A 17,775-nucleotide genomic window follows, 5' to 3' on the forward strand; every position below is an offset into this window, starting at 1 on the left:
CTGTCTCTGCTCAGATACTGTGAGTAATATGCTTTCAGCTGTCTGCAAAGCTGATCAGAGCCAGAATTCCATTTCACCACCTCTAACAACCATTCTTTTCTGGTAGAGAAACTTGCCATAGGACAAGCTCTAGCTTGAGGTAGGTCATAGCAGAGCACTGAGAGGATTATTCAAACTGGATCAATGTAAAAATGTCTGACCTTAAGTTTTACAACGTTCAGAGATTATTGTTATGTCTCCAGTGTTATTTTTGGCATCGGGAAACATGAGGTCAAGTGACGAAATATTTGGGGGAAGAGGTTTCAGTCAACGGTCACTACTTTTAGCATCCCACCCAAGAGTGATCTAACCTTTGCAAAAACCTTTACCTCAAATGCATTTTTATTGTTAGGTCACACTGATAATTCTCTGTTGCATTACCTTTCCTGTTTAAAAAAATAAATTAAAACAATCTAAGAAGGGAGATAATGTTTAATGGAAAAGGGCAGCGATGAGCTAATGGTTGCCTAGCAACTACTAGACATTGTTTTGCTGCTTCACTCTAGAGAAGCCAAAATAGCGGCTATAATCCTTCTCTAGCCCCCTGGACAGTGTAGGTATGAGTGACAGTTCCCTCTGGGCCCAAATCATTTTCTTCTTTGTCTTGGGCAGCAGATCATTCTTTTTTTTAGCTTCCAAAAGGAGAAAACTCGTCTAATTCTTGAGTACGCTAAAGCCTATACTTTCATCTTTGCAGAAAATCTATGCCTGAACTTCTCAGGTTCTTCCTCTGGGCAGTTTTACTTAAGTATTTTCATCCATTCCCCATTTCTCCCTTTGAGTTTCCCTGTCAATCATACCAACCCTGGTGAAGTATTTTTTGAGGTCAAACAAGGCACTTGACATGATTTAGTTTTAGAAAGTCTTCTCCTGTCCAGTCCTCCTTTCTGCTTCCAGGAGGGTGCTGACTGCCCAGTTTCCTCGGGCCCAGAGAAGGTTGGTAAATCTTTGACCATTGGGTATTCTCACAACTAGAGAATGGAGGGAGAGCAGAAACATAGTTATAGAAAGTATGTTAAGACTTTTCAGGATGATAAGCATGATCAGTAAGACTGAATGAACCTATTTTTACAATAACATTTCCCCGAGCTTATTCAGAACCCACAAATCTATTTTAAGGAACCCAAAATATCTGAAGTGCTTTAAGGTTTGCTCTTCTAAAACACAAGTAATTGGAAGTAGGTCTTATGTGGCCCTGACTAAATGGATGAAATAGCCACTGTGTTATAGGTTGTCCATGCTAGCTTGCTGATTTGGGACAGATAGGGGGGACGGGATTTCTTGGCCTTCTTATCTTAGTGGGCTGGGTACTCTAGAACAGGAGTTTTAAGTAGGGTCCTCTAGATAGGAAGTGTTTAGGAGAACCAAGAACCACTGGAATTATATCAGAATACAGTGTATATGTTCACATGTGTGTCTTTTCAGAGAGAGGGTCTGTCTGTGGCCTCCAGAAGTTTAAAAGCCAGTGGCAGAGAGGAAGCTGAGGACCTCGGTCAAGAATCTTTTGGTTTCAGAAAAATATACTGAGGACATTTTAAAGCAAAAATGTCTCCAAAGGAAGGGAAAAAAAGAATTTATTAATTAGCAGGTACTTCAGTTCATTCAGTCAGTCAAAATTTTTTATTGAACACCTACTATGTGCTAGTCATTGTGAAAAGTCCTAGGGATGCAGTCATGAAAAAGAAATGGTCCATTAAACCATGCTGTTGCAGCCAAGGGGACTGAATAACATTGGTTGAATATATAGTATGTGCTAGAGTTTTATGTACAGTAATAAAATCTTTACAAACAACCATATAAACTTCAAATTATTATCCTATTATATATGAACTCAAATTATATATGAACTGAGAGCTTTCTGACTAAAGTCAGTCCTTTATCCACCCCACCTATAGGAGCTTAATTTGGAGAATTTTTTGGGCAGAATCCAGAAATACACTGAGTTGGGGTTTGGGTAGTTGAAAAGCAGCTTCTGCCTGGAATACGGTACGGTATTGGGTCTGACTTCCCTAAAGATCCAGGGAGAGGATAGAAAATGCTCTGACCATATTTTACACACAAAATTAATACAGTAATATGAGCCAATGGTAACTGAGTGCTTACTGAATGCCAGGTCTCGGGTTAAACTTTCTGCGTGCATTATCTTAATGTCCACAACAAGTTCACAAGGTAAAGCATTATTACTAACGCCACTTGACAAATAAGATACTGAGGCTTAGAGAGTTCCCATAGAGAGTGAGAGTCCAGAGCCTAGATTCAAACCCATTTTACTGTCTTTCTTGTCATCTTTATACAAATATTTAACCTCTTTGGGTCATGAGGAAGCTCTTTGAAGGCTGGAGTCACCAGTTATATTTTTGTTTCTTCCAGAAATTTGGCACATGTGGGGAGTAATAACAGTAATACTAACACACACCCAAACATTCATGCAAGTATCATCAAGAACTATGAAGGGGCTGAGATTTCGCCCTACTTAAAGTCAGCAAGTCAGCCTGCCACTCTTTCATGGATGCTGGTAGAGGATACTAGACTCCTGGATCAGAGACAAAGGACAATTTATTACTCACAAGCAGTAGCCATTGTCTCAGCACTTTTTGCACTGATTCCAATAGTGCGATACTAAGAGGGCCAGATGACACCTGCTCCAGATCTTTATAATGGGAACAGGCATGGCTGCCTTAGCTCCAAAGGAAGACGTTCTTTATCATACTGGACAGTAAGCATGGCTGCTCTTTGATCCAGAGGGAGACACTATCTCAATCTTCCAAGGCTGTTTATACACAAACATCCTTGCAAAGATAGTTTGCAACAAAAGGGTAGCTCCGCCTTGCTTGCAAGATGTGAGTAACGCAAGAAACCCCAGAGAACTGTCTCCCCATGAGGATATTACTTGCTATGTATCCGGATCTGAGCACTTTCATATTCATCAATTCCTTTCATCCTCACAGGTCTGTCACATAGGTACTATTAGTAGCTCCATTGTTCAGTAGGAGAACCAAGATACAGAGAGGTTGAGTGACCTGCTTGAAGGTGACACAGTTCATAGTGGTAGCGCTGCCATTTGAATCTGGGCTGCTCCAGAGTCCAGGGTGTAACCGCTTCACCGTTTTAACGTTTGCTGGTATCAGCAACACCTGCTCTGGACACTGTCTTTTTCTCCATAGCTTCTCACCACACGAGAGCACAGTGGTTCTCAAACTGAGTGTACATGAGAGTCACCTGCAGGGTTTGTTATACCAATTTCTGATTCGGGTCTGGCCTGGAACTTGAAAACATGCATTTCTCCATCTCCCAGGTGCTGCTGGTCCAGGATCTCACCTTGGGAACCACTGTGATGCTGTCTAGTTTGTTTATGATCTGTCTTTCCCACTAAAATATGGGCTCCATGAAGCTCAGGATTTTTCTGTTTTGCTCACTGCCGTATCCTCAGTGCTTACAATTGTACCTGGAGCATAACAAGCCCTCAACACATATTTATTGAAAGACTCAGGAAAGAAAATGCAGGGAAGTCCATTTCTTCCAGATTCTGTCATTTGACCGTAACTGTGGAAAACACTCTAGTGCCATCCAGGAGCAGTCAGTGTTTCCCACCACAAGACTCGAGGGAAAGGAGCCAGGACAGGAATCCCGAAGAGGGCGGCGTGCTCCTGATGCAGCGAGGCCATTTACAAAGCTTTTGACCTGGAGAATTGTTGGAGCCACTTCTAGTAATATGTGAATTTCATAAAAATGTCTTCCAAGCTGCAGAGAAACATCTGAGAACTTTAATTAAGCCTTCCGCCATGGGGAATGGAACTTTTATGCACACGGACTTTAGATTTTCTCCTTTTCTTTTCTTTTTGAGCACTGCTGGTAAGGAAGCGAGTCCCAAGTGAGGATTCCAATTGAGTTCTTTGACACGGAACTTTTCTTTTTCTGTTCCTTTTTTTTTTGTTAATGAATATGGTTTACGAGTAGAGCCAGGCTTTTGGGGAATATGAGCATTTATATTAATGGAATTAGACTCAGTAATTTTTTTTTTGCGGTACGCGGGCCTCTCACTGTTGTGGCCTCTCCCGTTGCGGAGCACAGGCTCCGGACGCGCAGGCTCAGCGGCCACGGCTCACAGGCCCAGCCGCTCTGCAGCATGTGGGATCTTCCCAGACTGGGGCACGAACCCGTGTCCCCTGCATCGGCAGGCGGACTCTCAACCACTGCGCCACCAGGGAAGCCCAGACTCAGTATTTATACTGAGGTATCCCTCCCTCCCTATGGTTTATGATAAGACGTGCAAGTTTCACTGGCTTGTTTTTGTCTTTCCCATCCCAGCTTACCTGTGTAGAAAGGAGGTGCTACTCCAAGACAACAATCCTTCAGAATTAATGTGCATTAATCGCAGAGGAGCTTATTAAAATGCAGAATCCCAGGCCACACCCCCAGAGAGGGACCCTGGAGTTCACATTTTTAACAAGTGATTCTTCTGCTTGCTGGTAGTGCATGGATCACACTTTAAGAATCACTGGGGCTTCCCTGGTGGCACAGTGGTTGAGAGTCCGCCTGTCGATGCAGGGGACGCGGGTTCGTGCCCCAGTCCGGGAAGATCTCACATGCCGCGGAGCAGCTGGGCCCATGAACCATGGCCGCTGGACCTGCGCGTCCGGAGCCTGTGCTCCGCAACGGGAGAGGCCACAACAGTGAGAAGCCTGCGTACCACAAAAAAAAAAGAAGAATCACTGGAAGAGGGATAAAGAGCAAAGGCCTGGCCTAAGCCCTAATCCCAGCTCTTGTATGCTAGAGAGAGGGACAGACTTAGAGTTCTCTCTTAACCTCCCGGCATCTCAGTTTCCTCATCTATAAAAAAGTATAATATGTATTGGCTTCCCTAAGAGGGATGCTTCCAAGAGTATGGAACGTGTAATGAAAACATTTTAGCTTTTCAACCGGCAAGACTTTTATATGATGTACGTAGAATTAAGGTGTCTCTCTGAGGCAGGAGCATATACAATACTGATTCTCAGCATGTTTAAGTTTTTTCAGTAGAACAATTCCATAGTTCCAAGGCTTATGTTCTCAGTGAGTCATGAATATTTAATACGGACATCAAGACAAGACTTCAAATGGTTCAACTGGAAGGACCAGGTATGTATATATTCACCCATCCACCCATCCATCCATCCACCATCTTTCCATTCACATAAAATGTTGGCCTGTAATCCTGCGCCAGTCTAGCTGCATTAGGATCACTGGAGACCTTGAAAATCAAACAAAACAGTTCCAAACCACATGCTCAGAGATCCAGTAGGTCTGGGTTGAACTCAGAAATCTACATAATATAAGCGTTCAGAGGATGTGATTTCCACACCCTGGGGGGAGATACCAAGGAAAACTTGAGAGAATGAGGATATAAGATGAGCCTCAAATAAAGGATGGATTTGGCTAGACAGGGGGAGGGGAGGAGCTCAGCACAAACACAGAGGGGGAAAGCACAGAGGCCCTTCCCAGACAGGGTTCCCGGAAGCAAAAGCAGTGTTAGATAGTCTAAAATGTTACCATTCTAGATGTTGTACAGTTAGGTTTGTGTTTCCCAGAGCGTTAAATACACGGATTCATTCACGTGGACTGTTAATAAGTGGTAGGTGGAAAAGAAGAAAGATCACATTGTTAAACAAATTTGAGAAGCTTGTGATGAACAGCAGCGGGAGGTTACTGACTTCTCAGAGGCCCTGATGTGCTGATGGTGTGCACCGTCAAGGTCACAGCGGTGCTAACATGCAGTGTTTCCCAAATGTATTTAACCACAGAAACCTGTTCTTCTTAATGGGCCAAGATTCCACGGAACTTACTATGGGAGCTCCTCCTCTCTATATCTATCAATATATGTACATACATTTATCTATATATTGGTATTGAAGCACATATCTTTTATTTTGCGGTACGCGGGCCTCTCACTGTTGTGTCCTCTCCCGCTGTGGAGCACAGGCTCTGGACGCGCAGGCTCAGCGGCCGTGGCTCACGGCCCCAGCCGCTCTGCGGCATGTGGGATCTTCCCAGACCGGGGCACGAACCTGCATCGGCAGGCGGACTCTCAACCACTGTGCCACCAGGGAAGCCCTAAGCACATATCTTATAGTAGTAGATGGTTTCAATTTCTACCGTGTACTCACGGTTGCAGGTGCTCACGAGTTTTTTAAATCTTTAAGCAGCTCAGTTTTCATACTATCTCAGGGAGGGTTATTAAGGGGTTTCACTTATTATTGGAATCAATAATCACACCTATGATTTCAAATCCAGCAGGCTTCTACCCAGCACTATCAGGCATCTCTATTTCTCATGTAATCAAGACACCAGGCAAGGTGGGGATTACTTAAACCCTTCTGACCTCAAGTTTACCACCCCACACTGTTTGTCCAAATAATCTCCCCCGGATAGAGCTGGGCCCAACTGCCATGATGACGACTGTCTGTCCTGTCCCGCACACGCATCCACACTCCCCGCATCTCCCTTTGCTGGGTGGGCCTATCCATCCCCCAGCTGCTGCTTCAGCTGCTACCAGTGCCCGGCTGTCCCTCTTTGAGACAACTGCCCTCCACTGAGGGAGGCCGCTTTGCCCAGGGAAGTGACGCCCCAGGGAAGGCCCACAGCCACTGGCCGACTGGGATAAGGGCAGGAGAGGCTGTCTCCTTTGCCATAAGGGGCCAAGGCTTAACCAGCTCTTTCCCTTCCTCATTGGGTTCACTCTCTCCCTTACAGGTTTTTCCAGACATGCACACCTTTATACATCACTTTCAGAAGACATCTGAGACGTTGCTTCTCAGAAACCTGATCTGAGGTGCCACTTATTGTGATCCAGATTTAAATCTCTGATTTGGCCAAGATGACCAGGGCCTTCTGAAGCCGCTGTCATCTTACTCGATGGCTCAGCAGTGTTTGTTGCTGTTGACACTCCACCTTTCAAATAAGCCTCTTTCCTGTCTTCTGCAACAACCTTCTCTTCTGACCTTCCGGAAGGAAATTCCATATGAACCTTGCCACAGTGAGTCTAAGTATCACCAGCATTGCTAAAAATGACCTAAATGTCTGATTTCACACGACAAAATACGACTAAATTACTAAATACGACCTACATTTCCTGCTCTCTGCTACCTGCCTCACTCATCCCACATCACCGTCCATAGGCACCCAACCCTCCCGCACCCCTGTGCAAACAGTCAGCAAGTCTCGTCAAGTCTCCCCCCGAACACCCCCGACATTCATGCTCTCCCCTCAATTCCCACAGCCTTGGTTTAGGTTCTCATCAGTTCTTCCCTGGGCTATTGAAACACCCTAACTGACCTATCTTCAGGTTTGCCTCCCAACCCATTTCTCATCACGCAAACATGCATTTCTTGCTTGCTTAATGAGTTGATGTGTCCTCACTCCCTAGAGACACAAGTCCAAACTCCCCCACGCGTCTCACTGTCTGTGTGCAGGGGGGCTCCAGCCACCCTCTCCAGCACCATGGTTCTCCGGCTCGGCCTCCAAACTCCCACGCTACCCCACTGCTAAACTCCTCGCTGCGCCTCCAACGTGTCATGCTGCTCCTCCTGCCTGGGATGATCTTGCTTCAACTGGTCTCCTGTATGAAGTCCCAGTTTTACCCTTTTCGACCTAAACTAAGCATCGCCTCTGCCGTGACCCTGACTGACTTTCCACGGGTGGCAACTACATTCTCATTTGAGTCTTGTTGAAATGTGATTCTACTTCAGCACTTCCCATACACTGTGGGAGATGCTCGGGACCTCTACCATGCGCATTACCTGGCAATCTGAGCGGCTATTTTGATCAGCTCTGTGAACACATCCAAGTAAAATGCTTACATCAAACCACAAATAGCAGTTTGTGGTATTCAACATCATGCCTCAGTAACACCTGGCTACTACAAGTCAAGGTCACATGCAATGGTCACACGTGGCAGACACTGCTAGCTCTTTACTAAATGTATTTCCTCCCCTTCCTGGGAAACAGTCTACATTTCCCAGCCTCCCTTGCAGTTAGGTGAAGTAATGAGGTTCTAGCTGGTACAAAGTGAGCAGAAGTAATGTATTCCCCTTCCAGGCCAGGCCCATCACCTCCCCTGAGTGCTATTCTATGGTTACTTCCCTTCCAGTTGACTGGGATGGTGACCCCCCAGGGTTGCTAAGAAGAGAAAGTCAGAGAGCTGCTGTCAGCCTGGATCTCTGAGTGAGTGCACGGAGCAGAGCCCCCCGGTGACAGGAACATCCTCCTTTGTCCCATGAGCAGGAAATAAAGTTCTACTGTGTTTGAGTCACTGTAGTTTGGGGACATATTTCTTGTAGTAGTTAACATTTCCCTAACATGGGCAGGCACTGTGACACAGCCATTGTAGTATAAAGGACGTGTTGGTACAGCCTAAGAAAAACTTTAAGCTTAAAATTAGGGAGTATTGTGCAAAACAGTTGCATTCACCCCCTAGTCTCACCCCATCGGTGACCGTCACCTCTGCATGAATCTAAGAAATAAGGTGAAAGTCAGGGTGTCAATCCCACTCACTGTGAGGTGAGTGCTAAGCTAGTGAGTGACCGGAAGCAGCTGCTCAGCGAGACTTCACACCCTGGAGAGAACATATACCCACAGAACTAAAAATTTTACGTCTAAGTTATTTAATTCATTACATGTAGATTATTCCTTCGTGTTAACAGCCTCCCTAAAACTCAAGTTGTCCAAAACACGCTTTATATATGTTTCCCAATCACAGTGTGCTTATTCATTTTTGCATCAGCACGAGTTAGTGTCTAACATTCAGTGAACGGCTCTCAGGTATCAAGTAGGGAGGAATCCAAAGAAACGCAAGGCTTCACTGTTTCACTACTCCTCGTGACATTCATAATTACTTCTAGTATCACTCACAAATGAAAACACTTTTTATTCTGGGCAGTCATAATTAGATACTACCCATCAAAAAATAGAACGTTTATAGCTGAGGCATATGCAGCCTGAAGATGAAGTGATATATTAACTTCTTGATCAAATGTCAGAACTTACAGATGAATATGAAACAGACATCAATAATTACAGCTTGTACCGCAGATGTTGGTTTCTAAACCTTTCAGTTCAATGAACAATAACTGGACAGACACACCTTTCAGATATTAGAAGTGGGAAAAGATTACCTCATTCCATACCCATCACATAGCTGGCCCCCTGCAGCAATTCAGCAAGAGGCAGCCCATGGAGGAGATGTGGGCTGGGCCTTCTAGAATGACACCAGTAAGGACACAGGAGGAACCCCAGGCAGGAGCACCCAGGAGCCAAGGCTTCTCTTGGACACTACCCTCCGTTCCCATCTCAGTCCCTTTTATTCTGTGTTTCCTTAAGCAACCTGGTCTGGATATAAAAGGCATGAACCAAAATTCAATTTTTTTCTAAATTTCCTCCTACTTGGAAAATTCTTATGTTTTACTTGAATCTACAAAGGGAGTTACTAATATTAATAAAAAGATAATTATCCCTCAGCTAATTCTTGATTTTACAAGCATATCTAAAAACCCAGCGTATTACATGGCACTTAATAGTCCCACCAAAGGCCTGTAGTTGTGTTCCAGGGATCATGGTCACAAGAGCTAGCGTGGCACCACTGCCATATCTGAAGAAATTTTAGCAAAATGAACACATATCTCCAGAATACTCATAGGAGAGTAGGAGGAGATGCTGTTGAAGAAACCGCACGCTTCATTTTAACACGAGAGCACAACAGTTTGACTCCTTCCTAAGTTTCTTCATGGCATCTCGATCTTTTACGTGCTGCCATGTTCTCGACTCTCCCTTTCCCGGTATGGCTTCGTGCTGATTTACAGCTACAACACTGAATGTGTGCGCGCGCGTGTGTCGTGTGTCTTTTAAGGTGAGTAAAGCGGAGGGAGGATAAGATAATAAAAACTAAAGAATGCAGCTCTACTCATTTTAACAAAATCTACAGAGCACCCCAACCTCAAAAATGGAAAAATGGATCTCATTGTCTCAGTATGCTACTAAGGTCAAGAATAAATAAATTGATAAAAGAATCTTTTGATAGTTCATTGAAATTTACTCCATATAGATTCTACTTTCTAGCAGAAAGTCTCTCACTCATTTAAATCTGAAAACCTAGAAAGATGCTCTGATTATTTCATAATAAAAATTAATTCCTTGGAATGCATGCCCTGGGTTTATAACGACTTAGACTTTTCAAAGCATTTTCAGATCCATTACCATGTTAGAAAGCACTGATACCACAAACACCAATCTACATTTGGTCTTGGAAAAAGATTTTCGTGTACATGTTTTGTCCAAATATTACTATTTGTTTCATGAAAGTCAAGGCTAAGACTTTACTAGAGTGTAAATTTTAAGCCAATGAATAAACAGTTGGCTTCAAAAAACATTAAACTGACATGCAAAGCATTTGTTGCTCTGCCAGATTCTAAAAATAAAAGCGACTTCTGCCAACATGGAAGAACTTGAATATTTTGGTTGGTTCTGAATTTGACTACCAGGTTTCACTAAGTTAATTTTCCAAAATGGGGCCTGACGTTAATGTTATACTCTTGTTTCCTCACACATTACCTCTTAAACTACTCATAATTGGCATCTTAATTTAAATATTAACCTCATATATTTTTTATAGTTTAGCAGGACATACCTTTCTAAAAATGTGATATCTTTACCTGACAAATGAAAATTTGAACATTTGAAAATCAACCTTCATATTTTAAAAATTAAGTTCAAACTTGTCTTACCAAAGAATAAGCTAAGTTATTAAAATATTTAGATAACATTTTAGACAATAGATATCAGGGAAATCAGCACATTTTAAAGGTGAGGTTTTAAGCTGTTAGTCAAGTTCAGGTAACATTTTATTCCTGTCCTTGGCCTGCTCCTCCCTTAGCTGTCTCTCTAAAAAACAATAAGCACGTTTAAAATATGGAGTTTTGAGATTTATGATCAGTTGCAAAAACCTGCTTAACTACTGATTTGCAGTTTTGGCCAAGGTTTTTAAGTCTGTCATCAGAACTAATTACAGCAAACCTGAGATTATATATTCAAACTCTTCTTTTGGTGAAAGAATAGAATGTTCTGCTGAAAATCAGAAACACCCTGAGGGCTCCCAAAGAAGAATGCACTATCAACTTCAATTCTCAGAACCAGTGCTGCAAAGCTCAAAATTACTGTTCTTTAGTAAGGTGTTTTAGCCTGAAGTACTCAAACAGTAAACTGTAGTTACATTAATGCCATACCCATGGCCTGAAACATATTAATCTCAGTTAACAATACCTGACATTTACATTACTAATCTAATTCAGTCATTCTGGTGGTAGTAAATGTACATGTTAAAGCTTCGGGAACTGGAAGTTACTACTGATCCAAAAAGAATCTTTATTTCACTGTGACCAGACGGAGAGGACAAATGACTACACTTTGGGGGCAACCTGGGTTTTCTAAGAATAATGTCCCCATTTTAATGCTTTAATGAGTAAAATGTCTAATTCAAATTAAAACAGATTAAAAGTAAAGTGTTCCCAAATGACATGCCAGCAGGGTTAACCCAAGAAAACCAGTCCCTTCCTCTCCCTCAAACCCTCTTCCCCTCCCACCCCCTCCTCGGCTGCACTGTTTTAGAGCCTTTCAAAACCCAGGCCCCGAAGAGTGGGGCCTTAGGCGTCATGGCTCCTCTTATCAAATGAATCCCCTGCTCCCTGATTCCACCATAACGCCATCTACTCAGGGAAAAAGCTCCCATCCACGTGGGACCTCTGAGTGCGGGAAGTGGGCAACCTCTGGCCCCGGAGCAGGCCAAAGAAGAAGGGTCAGGGGAACTCTGGGTTCAGGGGCTCCCAAATCAGACCCTAAGGGAGGCCACTCCGGCAAGGCCTCAGCACAAGCAGAGTGGGGATGTGCCTGCAGGGGTCACTCACTACTCTAAGGAAGTGGATCCAGGGGGAAAGGGGGGCAGAGACTGCAGGGAGATGCCTGTGCTGGGGCCTATGCATGAGAATACTCATACTACCTGCCTGCTCAAAGCGAACATTTTTCATGCTTCAGACAAAACCACTGGATTGTGTGGCGGGTATTTCCCCCATGAAGGATTTTTTTAGAGGAAAATTTCCTATACTCTAAGTCTGTATTCACCTATAAGGAGTACGAAATAAGATGCTGTAGCTAAGCAGGGTATGATCATATCCACAGAACCCAACAGGGAATATTAAATCATAAAATGTTAGATTTTCCAATATTTAGTCTGACTATCTCTCCATTATGAATTCTATGAGAAGGTACACAATCTCTTGAAATCTTGCTTTCTCTATTATACTGGCTTTTGTCACCTAAGTGGAAGCAAGATACTATTTTTGTTCTCGTAAATAGCAATTAGTTGCTCACTTATTCCAGAACACAGAAAAAAAAAATATGCCACCACAAATAAGTAAAATTTGATTACTGTTTGTAAGCCTAAAAATAACAAAATCGGGCTTCCCTGGTGGCGCAGTGGTTGAGAGTCCGCCTGCCGATGCAGGGGACGCGGGCTCGTGCCCCGGTCCGGGAAGATCCCACATGCCGCGGAGCGGCTGGGCCCGTGAGCCATGGCCGCCGAGCCTGCGCATCCGGAGCCTGTGCTCCGCAACGGGAGAGGCCCCAGCAGTGAGAGGCCCGCGTACCGCAAAGAAAAATAAAATAAAATAAAATAAAAATAACAAAATAATACTACTACTAATATCATCATGACTCATTTTCTATGTTCCTGAATTTATATTATCAACCTAGAGAAAGTCTGTGTCGGACAGCAGACACCTCTGATGAAGGCTGAAGAAGGGAAGAGACTTGATGAAAGCCACAATAAGCAGTCCTTCACCTCCACTGGGCACCAAGAGGAGGTGCCAAAATACCTAGGCCTACCCCCAGATCACAACATCCAGCTGTGGTCTTGTCCATCAGCTTGTGACAATTCCTCAAAGCCCCTTCTAGTTTGGACTACGAAACACACTTTCAGTGAAAACCACTTCCCAGGGCACCAATCCCCGTTATCCTCATTCATTCACTCAGTCTCTCCAGGAGTGATGGGGAAGAGGAGAAAAAATAATCAAACCATGTTTGTTCTTAGAAGGTTCAGAGTTACACTGTCTTGAGTTATAACTGTCTAATACTATTATACCAATTTCTCTTCTAAGAACTATCTCATAATTTAAAGAACGACATGGCTGAGAGAGAGATTTAGGAAGACACTTCCAGGCAGAGAACTTGAATTTAAATCATCCTCTAAATACTACATTCTGTCCTTTTTAAAAACTGTGATATTTAATCTGAAGGTACACAAAAATTAATCAATTGCTTTTATTATGTGACTGTGAAATATCAACTCTACTGTCTCCAATAAAGAACCAATAATTACTTTTATAACATTAAGATAAAGTCATTTGTGAAGACAGTATCTTTCTTGCGCTTATGACTAATCCATTATAAACAAATGCCAATCTTAAAAACACAGCTCCAGAATAAGTGCAGTTACACCGAGTACAGATAAGAAAGTACAAGGAGCTCATTGGCTATGCTACACCAAGTGGATGAAAAGTAAAATTGATTTTATACTGGAGGTCTATATAAATAAATAAATAAAATCCTATCTTTTTTTTTTCCTGTATGTATGCTTAGATTTCTTGTACAAATAACAGAATGCTCCATTTCATTCACTTCAGCAGGATGAGCTCTTTAGAAAAAGACTGAAAAAAGATTTGATAATCAACTTCCAAAGTTTATGCTTATTTTTTTCTATTTCCATCAATTTCCCAACATAGTTAACATGAACAGGAAAATCTTTTCAGTAAATTAAGCAACTGAAGACTCAAGTGAAGTCCCAAAGGTCTTGAAGAACTCTGGCAAGTCACATATATCCCATGTTGCTTTTGGTTTCCCACCTCTTCTTTGCTTCAAACCTAAAATGAAGAATATGAAAATCCCAATTTATTTCTAAATACTTTCCTGAAGTAACATGTTTACTAAGCGCCAAAGTAAAATAAACTTTAAAAGTTTTCACATACTCCATCAATTACAAAACAAACATCGAACAGGAGGAAGAAATGCCTCCATATTTATAATCTGATAAACATTCAGCAAAGATACAAAGAATAAAATGAATAACAATTACACACAAACTGGATTCACCAAATATATCACAGGATTTCTGTAATTCCTATGAATTTAGCAGAATTACTAATTTAAAAAATCTTGAACTCACCCCCAGGCAAGTTTCTTCTTTTTTCGAGCAACCTGTGAATTTTCAGCATCCTTTTTGGCTTTTACAAAGTTGTGGCAGGCAATCGCTTTGGCAATTTTTACACCAAGCTAAGAATCACACAGGAGGAAAAGTGAAAATAAATATTCTAGCTGATACAAGAATTACAGCGATACAAATACTCGAGAATTTGTGGGTATGAAACCCATGTCAGCGTTGCTTTAGACATGCTAAGAATAGAAATTCTTATGCTCGGCCCCCAAAACCACCGAATTACAACAAATGCAAAGATGTAGCTAGCCCCTATTCTCCTAACCTCCCACAGACCTTTATCCCAGCTGTACCAGCCTCCCAGTCTCCCAGATGGAACTCCTTCCCACACTAAGGCCCGTCGAGGGTCCACGAGGGCTGTGGATGAAGATCTTGAAGCGCTTTCAGCATTTCAGTAGGCCAGACAGGAATTTACCCCGATAAGGCTGCACAGGCTGACAGAGACATCCAGTTTCTTTGCTCTGGGCTAGAATTACAGAAACTCAGTATGGGTGTACCCGTTATCTCACGCTAATCAGAAGCTCAGATTGGCAGTCATAGATGTGATTAATAAAACACAGGAAAGCTAATTACTACTTCATAAACAGTTTGTGTGATGGGCAATAGCTTGTCACTCACTGATAGAAAAAGGAGTACAAGGGGTGCCAAGAGGCAAAGAGGCGGGGCACCAGGACCACAGTACCGAAGTGTTCCCTCTGCCAGTCCCCCGTGCGTGCATGCTCCCCCCTTACACCCATCTGCCCCAGTGCTCGAAGGTTGAAGCAGAACAAAGCCTCCTCTCAGCCCCACCCCCGGAAGTCGTCTCTAACTCAACCCAACAAAGTCTTTATTTCTTTATTTCTCTAGCCCTTCAGCTTCTGTGCCATAACCCATGGTACAGCTCTCTGACCACAGAGCTGTTCCTCGGCGAGCGTCTCCAGGACAGGCACGGTAATCCCCTAGTTTTGGTGGGCTTTGATTTTAAAAACGCCCAGCTATATGGATGGCTCAAAAGTATCTGTTAAGAGCCCAGGTTAAACAACAAAGCCTAAAAATCTCTTCCTGGTTATTTCTTTCCTTTTCTCTCTCTGTACACAGCCTACTGCATTTCAGTAGCCAGCAGACTTGTGGACAAGAGGCAAGGACCCAGAAGCTACTCTCAAGTCAAAGTATTACAGCCCAAGGTTTAGGGACCTACTGGCCAACAGTGAGGCAAGGCAGGCGGTCAGGGGCTCGTGTGTAAGGAGAGAAGCCGACTTAGGAAAGTGAGGTTTGACATGCCCGACACTCCTTTCAGCTCATCTTGGAGAACAGTTTCCTTTAGAATGAAACAAACAAGCAGTCATCAAGCACTGACCGGGGTTTATAAATGAGAACAAAAACAGATCTGATTTTTCAGTCTAGGAAAGAATACACATAAAGAAGGTAAGTAAATGGAAGCAATATGACAATCAAGCCGGCGTGCTGAGGTAGTCGACACCAAAAGGAAAGTCACTGAAGGAAGGAGGGTCGATTGTGGCTGTGAGCCCACCTGGGAAAGCAGACCAACTCGGAGCCTTCCTGACACTCAAGCCAACACTAGCAGCAGCATCTTTTTTCACAAGGACGACATTCATTCAACCAATATCACGAGGGCACAAATGCATTATTTTGCCAGGCACCGTTGCAGGCGCTGCAGATACAGCTGTTATAAAGAGGGCTTCGGGGGCAGGCGGGGGGGCGGGGGGGGGTGGGCAGCTGGGGAGAAGGGGTTGCCAGTTACATCTGACTGCTTCAATCCCGGACCTGTTCTTTTGGCTCTCTTTTCATTTCCAGTTCTTTATTACAGAAAAATTCATATAAGTCAACTATAAAAAAGGTTAAGAATCAAAGGGCTGTAGCATCATCATCTAAGGGGAAAACGAAGCTCTGGAAGAAAGCTCTGGAATCACTTATCACGAAGATGGATTTCCTATCAACTGAAACACCATTCACTTGTCATAAATGTAAAAACATCAAGTTACTCCTGTCTGGTTAGGCTAGTCAAAACTGCAGTAACAAACAAACCCCCAAATCTCAGTGGCTGAGCTTTTATTTCGTGTTTCACTTAATGTCAGCTGTGGACTGGCAGGTCTCTCCATCTTGTGGTGCCAGCATCTCAGCACGTGGCTTTCAAGGCGCTGTGGCAGAGTTAGAGACGGCCAGAGGGTCTCACACTGGCTCTTTAATGCTTTAGTCCAGAAGCGACACACAGCGTTTCTGCTCAAAGCCGTCTGGTCAGAACTACTCACAATTCCACCTGGCTGCGAGGCGGCTGGCCACAGGGGTGCTGGGGGACATCAGGGGAACACTAAATGCACCTAAGGAACTGTCTACTGTCATAACATGCAGCTTGCCACCTGGGTTTAAGAGGTACGCTGGGTCTCTCCACATTCATGTGGGATATTTAGTCTCCTCTCTGGCCCCCACCTCCAAAAGATAAAACACAGAACTCAGTATTTGCCTATCTAATTATATTCCTATGTTTTAGATAGCATATGCAAATTTGAAATATGATATAGTTTTGCCAGGATCACTCCCTAACTAAAGTTCCACTCACCTAGTTTATCTTATATTTAAATTGAGCCTATACTTTTGAGCATGAAACAAAAATGACCTGAACTATATTTGCCATGTACCATTGACCCCGTGACAAAATTATTTCCTAAAACTGTTGTAAATTAAGACGCAGCTTACAGTTTTAGCTTATTGAAATTTCCCAGTATGGATTTTCTGGTTTGGGGATAGACAAACCAAAGAGCATCTCAGTGTGTCTGGACACTGACCGTGGTCATGTGATTTAAATGGGGCCTCTTCAACATGGTCATATACTCTTATAATGTAAAAGATTTTAGTTTTCTAGCAACACGAAGGACAAACCCAGCACAATCAGCATCACAGTAAAGACTGAGAGCACATATGCCACAGAAGACATAGCATAAACTTGTTAAAAAGCATTCATTACAATGTAAGAAACATGTATTTACATGAGAGGGCTCCATCGCTTTGTAGACTAATTAAATATAGTAAATGATTAGGTACGTAGGCCATACGTTCAAGCAGGCCTGTTTGTAGGAAAGGTATATTTTCTAACTGTATTTTGCCTGGGGTTGGTTTCAATGAAATGTTCTTTAACTGATGAACATTAAACAAGCCTGGTCTAATGCATTTTACAGAAAGAATCTTTTAGCTTGTAATGATGATGAAAAGTCTTATCAATGTTGTGTCCTTCCCATGCTTAAAATGAATGTTTCACTTATTCCTGTGGAGAAAGTAAAAAGAATGGAAATATTTGGAAATATGAAAGGATCATGAGATCTTCTATAGAAGACACAGTTGAGAAGAAACATGTTTTCTCAGGCAAGATGACCAGCCCAAGTTCCAGAAGATAAAAGAATACCGTGCTATGTTTCCGTATTACAAACAAACAATATAGGCCCACAAGAATC

General features: G+C 43.0%; 1 protein-coding gene across 4 annotated transcripts in view; it reads right to left on the bottom strand.

Moving 5' to 3' along the window:
* Positions 1-13,777: 13,777 nt before the first annotated feature.
* Positions 13,778-17,775, bottom strand: part of FAM204A (family with sequence similarity 204 member A) — a 31,653-nt gene continuing 27,655 nt past the window's right edge. For all 4 annotated transcript variants that reach the window (XM_089898216.1, XM_089898215.1, XM_089898214.1 and 1 more), the window contains exons 7-8: positions 14,282-14,388; positions 13,778-13,979 (exon numbers count right to left, since the gene is read on the bottom strand). In XM_089898216.1, coding sequence (XP_089754342.1) covers positions 13,928-13,979; positions 14,282-14,388 — 159 coding nt within the window. In that variant the 3' untranslated portion in view covers positions 13,778-13,927. The remainder of the gene's footprint in view (positions 13,980-14,281; positions 14,389-17,775) is intronic.

The sequence above is a fragment of the Delphinapterus leucas genome, chromosome 16, assembly GCF_059928025.1.
Source record: "Delphinapterus leucas isolate spDelLeu-1000000601 "Yukka" chromosome 16, BTC_Dleu_Yukka2, whole genome shotgun sequence".
Lineage (NCBI taxonomy): Eukaryota > Metazoa > Chordata > Mammalia > Artiodactyla > Monodontidae > Delphinapterus > Delphinapterus leucas.